Genomic DNA, 15,590 nt, shown 5'->3' on the forward strand with positions numbered 1-15,590 from the left:
AGACTTGCCTGTCCTAGTGTCCCTCGATGTTGGCACCTTAGCTGATGTTTCCCATCTGCTGTCTGTGCTGCTGTCGCCATTGCGGGTAAGGGAACCCAGCAGTGTAGCCTTTTGGCTTCACGCCGGGAACCCTACTGCGCATGCGCGAGGCCCGCTCCTCTCTCCTATTAGCCCGGTGGCCAGGGGAGGGGAGGAGCAAGCCAGACGGTGACATCACGGCCGCGGCTCCTGTCTTTGAAAGGTATCCAGTCCCCCCTCCCCCGAAAGGTGCCAATTGTGGCACCAGAGGGGGGGGGAGGAATCCGATGAGAGGAAGTTCCACTTTAGGGTGGATCTCCGCTTTAATCACAATCCTAGGTATTACTGTATGGGTTCATGAGATTTGTAAATGAGTTTTTATGTCGATTTTTACACCTCGTCCTAACTTTTCTGGAATTGAGGTTGTATTAGGCAGCAAGTGAAAATGTTGTCTTCGGAGAAGTTGGTGTGCTGAAAGTAGAAAAAAATGGCTAAGTGTGAGGATTTGAGCTGCTTTGACAAGGGCCAAATGGTAATGGCTTGACAACTGGGTCAAAGCAACTCTACGGCACTTGTGAGATGTTCCCGGCCTGAAGTTATGAAATGGAGTTTGAGGTATATGATTCCTTATAGGATCCTCTATATCTCCAGCTGAGGTGATGACAGTGATTTTTATATTTTTCTTTATGCATACTGAAGTTGTGAGGACCTACTACCTAAAGTTGTCCGAGGAAGGATGACTGACAAATGGGGTCATGGACGCAAAGACTCATTGATTGTTCGAGCACAGTGAGGCCGACTGGCCACTTACCTCGAAATCCACGTCGCTCTGGATGCCGGCCGCGATTCGGAGATTACCGTCAGCAAGTTTGCGGCTGCGCAGTCCTTGAAGGAACTTTTCCGATAGCTGGAACCAACTCAGCACATCAGCTTGCGCATGCGCTGGAACTTCCACGATGGCTGGAACAAGCACGGCAGATCATCGGGTCTAGTGGAGGTTTTGCCTTGACAGGTTATGGATTGGATATCATAATATTATGGCTAATGGGTGTTTTAGGGAAACGTTCATTGACGTGTTTTTTTTCATTTGGCCTAGAAGAGTCTAGCCTGCACCGGAACTGCAGGTGCAGTGCGCTTCCTGGTGCATGGGTGAGGTTTTCAATGCCATTAGGATTATTGGCACCCACACACATCAGCGCGTTTTCATGTACAGGTGGGTGCAGCTGCAGGGACAGATTTGGACCTGCAGTGGGATACCACCCTCACGAATGTGGGCCTAGGACATTGATTTGACAGAGAGGTAGAATTGCCAAAACTGGAGAAAAACTGGCGCATCTGTGCATAGTAGCCAATCGGCTTCTAACTTCTACTAAAGTGTTACTAAACCCACAACAGTAAAATCAGTCTGTATAGGCCAGGGATGTCCAAACTTTTTTCAAAGTGGGCCAGATTTGATGAAGTGAACATGCGCAAGGGCCGACCATTTTGCCTGACATTCTTCGAACCACTAAAATTCGGTTTAAGTGTGTTCCTGCGAGCAACTAATACACAATGCCCAACAAGAATTCTCAGGCCTTTGTGGCTGTGTGTGAGTAAAGAGATGAGCTCTGTGTGTTATCTGGATATACCGTATTTATTGGCGTATAACGCGCACCTTCACTTTAAGGGGAAGTTTCAGGGGGAAAAAACTTAACATTTTAAATAAAAAACTGCGAAGCAAAATAAGGGTCGGTGCCCATATGCAGCACCCCCCCATTGCCATCAGTGTAGCCTTGGAGGAGGCAGGATGAGCGCCAAAGATATCCTACAGGAGAATCTCCTGTTTACACAGCGGCCTCTTTAAGAGACAGTCCTGCCTCTTTTGATGGACAGAACAGTCATCCAATGGCAGCGCCGAAGACAGGACTTCCTATTACAGAGGCTGCCGTGTAAACAGGATATACTCCTGTGTGCGCGGCACTCGTCCCGCCTCCTCCCTCTGAGGCAGCCAGCCCATATATCTTTTCTGGCCCTGACGCTGGGAGATTGTCAAAGGCCACAAAAGATATATATATGTTTAGATAACCAAGTGGGCTGTTCAAAATCGGACCGCTGGCCATGATTGACCCACGGGCCGTACTTTGGACATGCCTGGTATAGGCAGTAAAGCATGCTTGTTATACTCACTGTAGAACCTAAGGGGTTAATCCTCTGCATTGTGTAAAAAGGCTGTTTGGTCTTCTCTGATTCGCCCTTGCTTTTACAGTCCCCAGTTCATCTGCTAGTGCCAAGGAGGCACTCTGCACATGCTCAGTTTGTGTATTGCTAGAGCTGATCAGCACCAAGCCAATCGGCACTATCCTGACTGAGGGTCAGGGGTCATGCAGCCGTCGTGCTCCCATGTCATTCAGAAGTTGCAGCTGTCGCCTGATTTCTGCATTTGATTTATTTAAACAGAAAACCTAGAGGAAGACCTCAATGTATACCTTTTGGTAATGGTAGTTGGTGCATCATCTTTTGATTATATTGGGATCCGGTGTTTAGTCTTTCAAGGTTCTGCAAAGATAGCGGATGCTATGAGACGATGTTTTCACGCTCTCCCTGCACCTGGTCTTTTCCATTTCATTGTTGATTCTTTTCAAGCCGACCTTGACATCAGTTGTGTACACTTTCCTTTTCTGTATATACTGTAACAAGGCTGCCTCCTAGTGGTGAAGTGCCACAGAGCGCATTTGGAGCTTTCATGTCCTACGACGTAATTGCATCCTGCTAATTAAAGCTAGAATGTTCTATTAGAGCTCCCCTGGAAATACTGCGCCTCTTCAACATTGTGCTATTAATAGCTGGAAAACCGCACAAAGTTTTAGCTTTATTTTGAGTTCCTATTCCTGGTAAGGTGGTAGAGATATTTAAATGGTACAATAAATGTAAGATGTGCATTATCCTGCACAAGAAGATTGCATGTATGTATTTGAGTCATAATCCTGGTCCTTATGGGGATAAGACCTGCTGGGACTGCTGAGATTCCATTAACCTGCACACATTTTTTATCATCCTGCTAATGTTCTTCCCAATGAAACACCCCCATCTACTTATGTTGTAATTAGCTGGCGAGTATAATGGAATATGCCAATGCAGCAGCCAACTAGGACCCATTGCCAGCGTTCAGATCTATGTCTGCTGATCCTGCCGCCCGGCCCTACTGTTTCATTTACAGTTGTGGGATCTGCAGCTGGCATTTTCAACCCCCCATGAAAGGTGCCAAATGTGACACCGGAGGGGGGGGGTAATTAAGTGGAAGTTCCACTTTCGGGTGGAATACCGCTTTAAAATAGAAATCAAAGGTAAAACGTTTTTGAATACATATAAAAACAATATAAACATTCCCCCCCCCCCCCCCGGTTTATAAGTGATTACATACCCTTTGTTCTCAGTTGCTTAATGAGCCCAGAAAGGAGAAACCGCAACACACAGGTCTTCCCAGTGAATGGCTGTGTGGAAAAGGGGTGGGAGTGTTTTGGATTCACAAAAGTTTTTTTGTTTTTTTAAAAAAAATAAAAAACCAACAAAAAAAAAAAACGTAAAACATACATTGGTCTCACACAGTATCAAGTCAATCCTTGCAAATATCACATCAGTTGAATGTTGGATCAACGAAGCAGAGCGTGTAATAAGGAACATAGTAATGGTTTAAACAACGTGGCTCCTGGGATCGTGAGTAAGTCTAGTTCACAACTGTACAGTATCAGGCAATGCAGTATGTACGTATCGGTGTTCACCTAGCACCCAGTGGGTAGCAGGTTAGCGAGCTGGATCATTGGGGGGGCTCTGGAGGCCGCAGATGGATCTGCCAGCCATTTGGACCAGACCTTGTCATATTTGTGTGGGCAGCCTCTATTAGCAGGGGTAGGCGATCTTTAATTGGTCGTTTCCACAGGGAAAGAGGTGGGGGGTAGGTTTGCACCAGCCGAGGGCTGTAGCTTGGCCAGCATAGAATAGAAGCAGCCCTATCAGGGTGCATCTCACCGCCATTGGAACCAGTTGTTCTACCAGGATTGACACAAGTTTAATCATTGGAAGAGAAGGCTTCCAGCACAGCCCAAAAACTGACCGCAGTGCACTCAGTGTGATCAGTTTTTGATGGCAAAGCAGAAAGACTGGCAGGATCACCAGGAATATTACACAAAGGAAGCAATACAAAGATAATAGGATACTTTATCATACAAGTACATGATACAGCAGGCACGTATTGGAAATATAAAAAAACTCTCTTGCTTTCTCCTCCTCCTCATCAGCATGTTTCTGAATAGCTCATGTGCCTGGTTGGTAGTGCTGGCACTTCCTCTTCCAGCCGCAATGCACACATGTCATAAGAGAGCTATATGAATATTTTCCATAAGTTGCCTGGCAACCCACTAGCTTCAGGACATTGACACACAAGTATGCAGGCCATGAGCATGTTTTACCCAGGTCAGTGGTTCAAAATATTGAAAGAAGTGTCAGCATGACTGCCAAACATCAAAGTCACATTGGGGGTCCATGCGCGCTAGGTGCCTAAGAAAATGCCAGCGCCTCTGGCAGAAAAATACTACTAGTGGCTCGTATTCCACAAGAGTGTGAGAGTTTATGGGCATTTTGCGTTTAGAATTTTTTTTTTTTTTTTTTAAAACATTCCTTTTCTCATTTTTCACTTTAATCAATGTACACTTGAAAATGGTGAACGCTTCTAAACATTGCGTTGTATGTGCATTCAGCATTTTCTTCTGCCTGAAAACGCTTCTCTGCAAATACGCTTGTAAATTCCCCAATGTGCATGGAAAATAGACTAACCTAGAGCTGCTTATACAGGCTGAAGAAAAAAAGCCAAAGGCCACATTGACACCTCACGTAGTGTTTGTCATTCAAAAAAGATTCGCTCCTCTTTGCAAGGAACTTAAAGTGCTTGTAAAGGCAGAAGGTTTTTCCCCCCTCAGTCCCCCCTAATACTTACCTGAGCCCCATCTCGATCCAGCAATGTTGCATGAGAGCCTCGGTTGTCCAGGACTCTCCCCCCTTATTGGCTGAAACGGCAATGGGCGCCATTGGCTCCCACTGCTGTCAGTCAGTGAGCCAATGAGAGAGAGAGGGTGGGGCTGTGCCATGGCTACATGTCTGAATGGACATGCGGCAGCTCGGCTTTATTGCCCCCCCCATAGCAAGTTGCTTCATGTGGGGGTACTCTGCAGGAGGGAGGGGCCAGGAGCACCAGTGAGGATCAGTGCTGCTCTGTGCAAAACCAACTGCACAAAGCAGTTAAGTATAACCTAACATGTTTTTATTTTTTAAACAAAACAAAACAAAAACATGACCATTTTAATGTGATTTTTAGGTCTCAGCCACTTTTTTATGAGCGTTTTTTGCAGCTTAAAAATGGCTCCATGTTTGCCTATGGCCTCATACCCACCATGATGTTTTTGAGCTGTATATGGCGGAGCTGTTTTTAAGCTGCAAAAAAAACAATACCAGTGCATTCTGAAGCATCAGCGTTGGAGCTGTAAAGATGTCAGACGCCAGAAAAAGGTGTTGAACGCAATTTAACTAGGCTTAACGCTGTGTTAAGCCTCGTCCAGGGTTTCTTTCTCTATTCAAAATCAATGGTTCCCTATGAGAATCTTGAAGGGGAACCCCGCGAAAATTAAAAAAAAAAATTGCGTGAGGTTTCCCCCCAGGATGATACCAGACCCTTTTCCGAGCACGCAGCTCGGCAGGTCAGGAAAGGGGGACGAGCGAGCGCCCCCCTCCTAGACCATACCAGGCCACATTCCCTCAACATGGGGGGGGGGGGGGTTGGCACTGTGCCCCCCACCCCAAAGCACCTTGTCCCTATGTTGATGACAAGGGCCTCCTTCCGACAACCCTGGCCGCTGGTTGTCAGGGTCTGCACGTGAGGGGCTTATCAGAATCTGGGAGCCCCCTTTAATAAAGGGGCCCTCAGATCTTGGGCCCCCCCCCCCCCACCCTATGTGAAGGAGTATGTGGTACATAAAGGGGGCTCCCAGATTCCGATGAGCCCCCCGCCCGCAGACCACGACAACCAATGACCAGGGTTGTCAGGAAGAGGCACTTGCCCTCAACATGGGGACAAGGTGCTTTGGGGTGGGGGGCGCAGTGCCCCCCCCTGCCCCAAAGCACCCACCTCCCCATGTTGAGGGCATGCGGCCTGGTACGGCTCGGGGGGGGCACTCGCTCGTCCCCACCCCCATTCCTGGGGCTGGTATGGATCCTGGGGAAACCCCCGTACCGTTTTTTTTATTTTCACGGGGTTCCCCTTCAAGATTCTCCGCACACAAGTCGCCCCGCAAGTCGGATCATTTTGATCCGACTTCTGGTGCGACTTCTATGCAAATCAATGGGCTCCCATAGGGAACCATTGATTTTGAATAGAGAAAGAAAAACGCGGCTAAAAGCTAGCGCAGCCAAACGTGCCTTGAATTCAAAGCAGAACGCAGAAAAAAATTGCGTTAAAAACGCCGCTTTTTTCCTTGCGTCTGTACTAGCTTTACAGACCGTTTTTTTTTTAAACGTCCGTGGGCATGTAGCTTTAAAGTTGCATTTTTAGAATAAATGTCACCCAAATGACACTGATGCAGTGTGATTTGGAATCTCGGGCAGAATCGTGGCATTTCCTCCCATGATTCCAACTTGCCAGGTGTGAATGGAGCCTAAGCAGCATTTTTATGCTCGGTATGCATGGACCCCAAGGCTCCTTTTACATTGAAGGCGTTTTGAATCGCGGCTGGAATTTCTGGAAGGGTGTTTCTGCCTGCAATTTTTATAAACACTTGATTTCTGAAAATAAAATAGGGGCGATGCGACACACGATTTGGTTTGCGTTATTGCGACGTGTCTGACACTGTTCATGGGGGAGTTGAGTGGCGTTTTGCATAATCTATGGCCTGCTTAAGGATCTGAGGAGAGACCAATAGCCCAGCACCTGTCATTCTTGGTGAGATATCTGCCTGTATATGGCCACTGTAAACATCCTAATCTGACGGTGAAGCGCGGTGTAAAAGAAAGCTTTGTTCTGTGTTGGAGTGGAGACATTGGCATTTAATTTTTATCAAGATTTGTAACACGTTTCCCTGATGTGTGTATAAGACAGTGCTTAGGAATGCTAAAAGCATTACACAGAAATCTGAAATGTTTAAACCCAGTCTTGTGGAATATTTGAGGAGTTAAGCCGGACAGATGTATTTTTCCTATAGTGGAATCTTTTGATTTCCATGTTCCTCCTCCAGCTATGTGGAATGTGCCTGTGTGCTGTGAGAGGTTCGGACTGTTTTCTGCCTCCTTGCGGTGCCTATGCTGCACATAGATGGGTAGAGTGTGCTGCCACTCGTGTAATGCTAGTCTGCTGATTGACGCATGCTGTACTGTACAATGACCACAACAAAGGATCCACAGTACTACTGAGCCAGAGGAAAAATCGCTCTCCTAATCATCTGATTTTATGGTGTATGCAGTCTTCACATAAATCACTACGGCTGTAAACAAACTTATATGGGGAACTTGCAGATCTGATCATCGTTTGTATGATCATATGCTAAATGTCTGCCCAAATGTATGGGGCTTCTAAAGGACTGACTGATGGATAAACTTAAAGCTGAGCTCGGGACTCAAAAACGTTCATATCGGTATTTTTTGCTAGAAAATTACTTGGAACCCCCAAACATATGTTATTCTCCATTGAAGACTCTAGATCAGGGGTGTCGAACTCAATTTCATTGTGGGCCGCATCAGCATTATGTTTGTTCCCAAAAGGGCCGGTTGTATCTGTAAGATTAGATTTCCAACACATCCCCTCCCGTTACATTAGATGTCAAGAGCCACCCCACCATCAGAAGTTGAGTCCCCCACTCTCCCTTATATCACAGGGTACCCCCCTTTCCTTGTGCTGCTGCTGGGAAGAAGCTTGATAGCAGAAAGTAAGGGTCTGGAGAGGTGCGAGGGCCACATGAAATGGCCTGGAGGGCTGGATTTGGCCCATGGGCCTTGTTTTTGATACCTGTGCTCTAGAGCAGTGGTCATCAACCCTGTCCTCAGGCCCACTAACAGGCCAGATTTTATGTATTACCTTGGGGAGATGCAGACTAGACTACTGCAATCACTGAGGAGTAAATTATATCACCTGTGATGTATTTCAGTTATCTTACAAACCTGGCCTGTTAGTGGGCCCTGAGGACATGGTTGATGACCACTGCTCTAGAAAATAAAATGGTGGTCGTTGCAAAATTCTTTGTCACGCGATATTAGTGCAGCGGTCTTTTAAACACAAGTTTTGGGGAAATAATACACTTCACTGAATTAAAAAGAAAAAGCTAAACAGTAAAGTTAGCCCAATGTGTTTGTATATTGTGAAAGGTGATGTTATGCCAAGTAAATGGCTACTTTACATGTTACGGTTTAATACTTGTAGAATGGCGACAAACTATGGTACTTGGAAATCTCCATAGGCGACGCTTACATTTTTTTAACAGTGACCAGTATAGAGTTTTATAGAGGAGGTGTTTTTTGTGTGATTTGAACACCATTTACATTTGCGGGCACGACTTAAGAATGTGTTTTCTTTGGTGTTCAAGCATGCGGGGACAGGGCTGCTTTAAAAAATAAATTAAAATCTATTTTTTTTTTTTTTTACACGGTCTTTAAAAAAAAAAATATCACTTTTATTGCTGTCAGAAGGAATGTAAACATCCCTTGTGATAGTAATAGACAGTGACAGATACTCTTTATATAGGGGTCTGGGGTCTAAAAGTCCCTAAATCCCTCCTTTGCACTTAAAAGTATTCAAAACTGCAAATTCTGCGTTTTGGAATACTAAGGATTTTTTTTTAATCTGCGCCATTGGCAGCCGAGTTACAACACAGTGAGGGGTGTACTCACTTTTGTAAGATACTGTAAGTTCCAAGATTGAGACTTCCCTAGATCAGTGTGAGGGACCACAGTATACAGAGGCAGTGCCACTTCTGCATATATTTGCAAATATACTAAACTAAAACTGAGTTTAATGAACATTTTGTGTAAATTTCCCTCTTTTCCTGTTTAAAGCAGAACTGCACTGCATCTGAGCCCCACAAACTAAAAAGGCCTCTTATTCTTTTTTGATATTCCAAGCAAACACCACCATCCATCCATGTCTCATGCTGTATTTTTCTGAGAAATCCCTTTAACCCCCCAGCAATTCATGGCCGTGGTCATCTAGAGTAAGGGCAGATTCATGAAATGTTTACTTCCTGGAATCCTTCTGCCCCTAGCCCAGGCAAGCATGCAGAAAAGTGTGCTAGAAGTAATTGAAAACAATGTAAAAAAAAAAAAGTTTAAAACAAGTAAATACGATTTGCCAATTCTAGCAGTATGAGGATTAAAAATGGTCAATGTTGATTAAGTGTGAGGTTTCTCTTTAGGTGCTGGCAAATTTTACATATGGTTTGTTCGATTAAAAGTCCTTCCATATGCACCTTGTTTTAAAATGCTAGTTATACATTGATCTGAGTGATTGCTGTTTTTGTTTAGATTACATGTTTATTATTTGACCATATGAGCTGGACAAAGGGAGAAGTTTATCGTGTAGCACATGTAGTTCCCTCAGTAAGTCTGAAGAGGGCAGCAGTCTGTTATATGATGGAGGACAAATGTACCGTATATATTGCAGCTGGAAAAGCAAAATGATGGGAGGCGCCAGGCTGCATAGCATTTTTGTAATCTAGACAAGTCCCTTAATATCACTCCAGGCACCTGCCTGGTGAAATATCCAATACATACAGGTAACTAATGTTTCTCTTACTAGAGACTATTGTCAGAATCGCACCTTTTCTTGCGTTCTTAGGCTGTATCCAGCTTATCCATGGAGTAGAATGTGACGCATGGGGTACTGTACATGCCTTATCCTACCAAGAGGATGTACTTTGTTTCTGGCATTTGCCTGGTAAGACATGGCATCAATAAAGGGAAACACAAACCAAATTATTGAAATGTACCATTGCAGGCGGTGTAATTCTCCCCTCCACTCACAGATTTGTTTTAACGTTGATAGCCCATGATTGTTTCCAAAAGTATCTCCATTTGTGACGTATGTTTTTTTTTTTTTTTCCTTGCATTCTTCACTTTAGTTGATAAAGGCAAACCGAAGACCAGCCCTCGAGTTCCCAGTACACAGGTACCGGCTGCCCCAGTGGACACACAAGCTGTCGAGTTAGCCCAGTGTAAAGTGGTATGCGAGGAACAGAAGGGAATCGTACAGCAGCTGAAAAGTCTCCTCACCTGCAGCAACCAAAAGTTTGAGGCTCTGACAGTGGTCATCCAACATGTGATAAACGAGGTACGTTTTGCTTTGTTTCTGCACTCTAAATAAATGCAATGCTTTGTTTTTAAATCTTTATGCTTAAACTGGAAGTCCAGTCTAAAACTAATATCTTTAAATCTACTGGCAGCCATAACCTAAGACTAACCTATCTAGCTCTGTAAAGCCAAACTTGCTATACATACTTTTTCTGAAGCTGCTTCGACCGGATCCCCCGCTGAGCTGTCAGCGGCGGCATCTCTGTGTAGGTGGGTGGAGAAGAGGCAGCGACAACGGAAGCTCCATAGTAAGTCTCTGGGTGACGTCACTTCTCATTTATTTCAGTCATTTGCCGTGTCCTGCACAGAGCTTCCGCTGCTGGCGACAAGACGAGCGGTTTGGTTTTACAGGGCTAGATAGGTTAGTCTTAGATTGTGGCTGCCAGTAGATTTAGAGATTTTAGTTTTTATGCTTGGCAACCTAAAGAACTGGTATTGTGGTCAATAAATGTAAGGTGTATCTAAAGCCTAAACTTTTTTTGTTTTGATAGAGAAGGGTCAAAACTCTTGTTGGCTTTTATTGTGGTCTTAGTCCCTATTGGGAAGATTCATGCCTGGTACACGCGCTCGGTGGCTGGTAAACGCGCTCGGTGGCTGGTAAACGCGCTCGGTGGCTGGTAAACGCGCTCGGTGGCTGGTAAACGCGCTCGGTGGCTGGTACACGCGTTCAGAAAATCTGATGAAAAATTGCTCTTTTGGTGCCCAGATCGTTCCTACACAGCATTCGAGACCTGATTACAACAGTTCATGTAAAATTATCTGAAGGGACAAACATGAACATTTTTCTCGCATTGTACCAAACAAATGATTTAAAAAAATAAATCATGCTACATCACTTCCGAAGTTGTATTATGTCATACAAGCATTTTTGTAACTCTATTGGTTTTTAATCTGAGACTAGCTAGCATGTAAAATAAACGCACCATCATTTGATCTTCTTATCGTGTGTACGCAACTTTAGGCATTGTTCACACGGTCATACTTGAGGACTGGTTCACACTAGTGCGATGCCAGACATTGCATGTGATTCTCACCACATTGCTCTGCAATGTCTGTGCAATGCGATTTCAGCCATGCAAACTGTATGGCTGAAAAGTGGTGCAGGACCCTTTTTTTGGTCCGCACTGGAATCGGATCGCATGGGTGTTCATACCTATGTGAAAGGATTCCTTCACCATTTTACAGTTCGCACTGCGATCCAATCCTGGGGGTGTCCTTAACTTTGCATCGACACCCGCAGCGGTTTGCAGATCTCGGTGCAATTCCGATGCGGGAACCCGCACTGGATTCGCAGGGTTTTCACATTGCACTAGTGTGAACGGGCCTTAATGTATGACTGTGCGAGGGCTGTGTTTGTCAGAATGGTGATGCAGAGGTGTTTTGTGCATCCCTGTGCAGGCAGTTCCATTTATGTCAATAAGGACACAGTCACTGCTTGCAATTTGACAGCCATGCAGGTGTGTGTCCCCAAATGCAAACACTGTGTTCGGAGACGTGCATCTGCATGGATGTCAAATTGGTAGCAGCGGCTGTGTCCTAGTTGGCATGACTGGGTCTGTCTGCACAGAGATGCATGGAACACCTGTGCATCTCTGTGCAGGCAAACATGGTGTTCTCAAGGATGTGCGCTTAAGTAGGCCCATGTGAACAAGACCTAAAAGTAAAAAAAAAAATTTAAATTGTCACTGGAACAGAATTAGAGTGAAAGTTCCTATGGGGACTGGTTTTGGCGACAAAGGGTATGCCTCCTTTTGGAGAGAATTCTTCTCACTTAAACTGGATATACACTATACAATTTTTCTTTAGATTTTTTTCCTTTATGTGTATACAGTTTGACGGGAAGTAAACAAAAAGCCCCCCTTTGGGGCACAAATCAATTGGTTCAAGACCCTTTCCTATGCCAATTAAAGCATAAAAAACTTTTTGGTCTTTAGATTTAGCAAGGTGATAGTTTTACCTTTTCAGTCTCAGTGGGCATATTCACTGATAGATTTCCTTCCTTGATCACAGTGCCACTGCCTGCCATCCTCATTGGATTCCTAGAACAGGCAGATGGAATTTCAATCACCAGGAAAATATCACAGCTCTGGATCCTCACACTGGAGCTGTAGAGGGTCTTATCAGGATTTAGTCTTCATGAATGCAGTAATGGAACACACCTTAACACATGTCTTCATGCTACGGAAAAGGATTGCTCTTTTATGCATTATGGCTTTTAAACTCCTCTTTGCAAAGTTTGATTACGCTTTCAAGTTTATGTTCTTGCAATTTAAAATGTCCTAAAGAGGATTGTGTGGGTCAGTAGCGTGTTGGTCCTGGTTTGTCAGATGCCCTTGTAGATTAGCGGACTTGGAAAGCTTCCCACAAACTTGGAAAGTGTAGATGTTGCCACAACAAACTGATGTGTGAAATCCTCCGAGAATGGGTGGAGGTGGATCAGAGGAAATAGGAATGCTGGACACTGAAGATATGAAAAAGCGAATGATAAAAGATCCGTGCAGCGTTAACTTTAAAAATAGCTCTTTTCAAGTGCCTGTAGTGTGTGTGTGTTGGAGAGTAGGACTTTACAAAACATTAATCTGTTAAAAATGATAGGGAAGCACAATGGCTCAGTGGTTAGCACTTATGTTTTGCAACACTAAGGTCCTTGATTTAAATCCCAGCAAGGACGTCTGCATTGAATTTGCATGTTTTCCTCCTTCACATCAAAGACTTGCAGAAAATAAAATTGGCACCTGTGTAAATTGACCCTGGTGTGTGTGTTTGCGCATGTGTGATTGGGACATTGGACTATAAGCTCTTTAAGGACAGGGACTGATGTGAATATACACCAGGTAAAGTGCTGTGTAAAGCCTAGTACACATCCCAGGTATTGATTCGTTCATTCCAGTAGGTTAAACGGGGGGGGGGGGACTGACAGATCATATTACCAATACAAGCGATGTTGGTGCGCAAATCTCCCTCACTGTGCTATTGTATGTTGACACCTCTCGCCACAATACACTGCTCAGCACTCGCAGCCATTGGCCCACCATGTTAGTGATGGTCTGTTTCCTAAAGTGACTCTAAAGCTTAGATTTGTTTTTTAAATTTTATTAAAATAATAAACATACTTTCCTGCTCTGTGCAGTGGTATTTCACAGAGCATCCTCAACACTCCTATTCTCAGGTCCCCCGCTGGTGTTCCTGGCTTTACTTCAGAGCGTGCCCCTATAGAAATTATTATTATATAGCGCTAACAGCACAGCCCTTTACAGTATGAAAGACACTTTCTATGGGGGCACTCATGTTGATTGCTCACAAGCTGCCCTGCCTTTGTAGACACAAACAGGGCGGCTCGCCCCCCCACACCCACTCCATCAACAGAATTTGATTGGCAGTAGCTGGAGCCAATGGCTTGCGCTGCTATCTGCCCATTTGAGAGGGAGAGAGCCACTGCTCTCATGCACATTGTGGGATCTAGAGTGGGCAGAGGTACGTTTAGGGCCTGGTTCAGACTATATTGGCCCTGCAGGCTGCATTTGTGCAGGCACGGCAGCCCAATTATTTGAAGTCATTTGTTTTGGTAATGTACGAGAAAAAGGTTCCTGCACCATTGTGGAAATGCAGCAGCTAGGAAATCACATAGTGCTTTTGCATTTTTAGATGCATGGGGGTGACCTTAAAAATAGTAGCCCTGTGTGTTTTTGGTTGCGGGTGCAGCAACAGATGCCATCCCCGCAATAGTGTTAACCAGGCCTAAGTTGGGGGGGATCCCCTGACAAAGAAGATTTCTTACCTTAATGCACAGAAAGCATTTATGTTAAAAAAAAAAAAAAACTTCAGCCTTTACAACCACTTTATGGCACATATTGCAGCAGGCATCGCAAGCCAATGTTTTGGGACTTCACAGAATTTCCTTAAGGCCGAGCAATGTCCCAAATGTCAGCGTGTGATGCTTGTTGCTTTATGTGAATTGTGGACAAAATTACCTTTATACGAAGGTATGCTGGTGAAAATGTTCTTCCTTCTGGCTGTATGGAGGTGCCATCCACCAGTTCACTTCCGCATGATGCATGAACTGTGAGCAAGCCTGGTAGCTGTGTGACCGATCTTGGCTGGAGTATTCTTTATGCTCCATGCCTGTGTATTATTGAAAGCTAGTTGGCTGTTCAGAGGTTCTTTCTATGAACAGAAGCAAAGGTTTGAATAGATTTTCAGTGTAGCCTTCAGAGATCTAATTTTAGATTTCTTGGTGTAAAACAAGAAAGGCACAATGATCTATGGGGAAAACTGATGCAACCGACATGAGCCAGCCAAGTGTCTTTTTATAGCACGCTTGGTACTGTGTGCATACTACTGTACATTGGAAGCTGACTGCTCCATAGTGTACTTTCTCTAACGGGCTCAGTCTTCAATGCCACACAAATCTGATATCTCTTTGTGTGATTTGAAAAAGATGTATTGCATGCTGGCTTGTTGTATCTGTTCAAGGATGCATTGGAAATGCACATGTTCTCCAAAGAGCTCTGGTAGAATAGTAATCTTTTGCAGTCTACAAGAAATGGTGGGATCCAATGATGCCACCATTTAGTTTCGAAATTCGACCGATCAAGCCTTCATGTTGAAAGTAAGCAGTGTGTGTACCTATAAACGTGTCGCAAACAACCATAAAGTGCAATATGGAGCTATATCAACAAAAGCTCCAAAAGAGCAACAGCTCTATGTGAAAGTGCAAATAAACAAGCCAAAACAATATACCGTAACCACTCATAAAATGAGTCAATGGTCCAAAAATAAGTGCAATGGATGAAAGATCTCTTCACATGCTTCAATCCACAAAAAAGTGCTTCAAATTGTAGATCTTCCTGATAGATGGGCTCACAGAGCGCTTACCTCAATAGATGAGTAAATCCGCTTTCAATGGCTATACCCCAGCTTCCCGAGCAGATGGTATCTTCAATGTATGTCTTCCTGATACTGACACTAGCTGTGACGATCTTCAAGAAAATGGAGGCTCACAGACGGATCAGGTATTCACCAGGCAAGCAGAGAACAAAAGAAGTCCCATCGTGAAGTACGCCAAAATAAATGACTTTTAATAAAATATATGCTTACATTGCATAAAATAAAACCAGGCAGGAATAAAATTGGCATCCAAACGGACGGACGGACTCCACGTCACTTCCAGTCCTAATTTTATCCATTGCACTTATTTTTGGACTGTTGACTAATTT

At 44.4% G+C, this 15,590-nt stretch overlaps 1 protein-coding gene across 3 annotated transcripts in view; it reads left to right on the forward strand.

Moving 5' to 3' along the window:
* The window catches only part of MTUS1 (microtubule associated scaffold protein 1), a 110,835-nt gene that overhangs the window by 30,917 nt on the left and 64,328 nt on the right, over positions 1-15,590 (forward strand). For 2 of the 3 annotated variants that reach the window (XM_040334589.1, XM_040334590.1), the window contains exon 2: positions 10,146-10,354. In XM_040334589.1, coding sequence (XP_040190523.1) covers positions 10,146-10,354 — 209 coding nt within the window. Of the gene's footprint in view, positions 1-9,792; positions 9,962-10,145; positions 10,355-15,590 lie in introns of those variants that run through there. The other variant, XM_040334588.1, reaches the window with a different exon arrangement.

This window comes from Rana temporaria, chromosome 1, assembly GCF_905171775.1.
Source record: "Rana temporaria chromosome 1, aRanTem1.1, whole genome shotgun sequence".
In the NCBI taxonomy this organism is placed as follows: domain Eukaryota; kingdom Metazoa; phylum Chordata; class Amphibia; order Anura; family Ranidae; genus Rana; species Rana temporaria.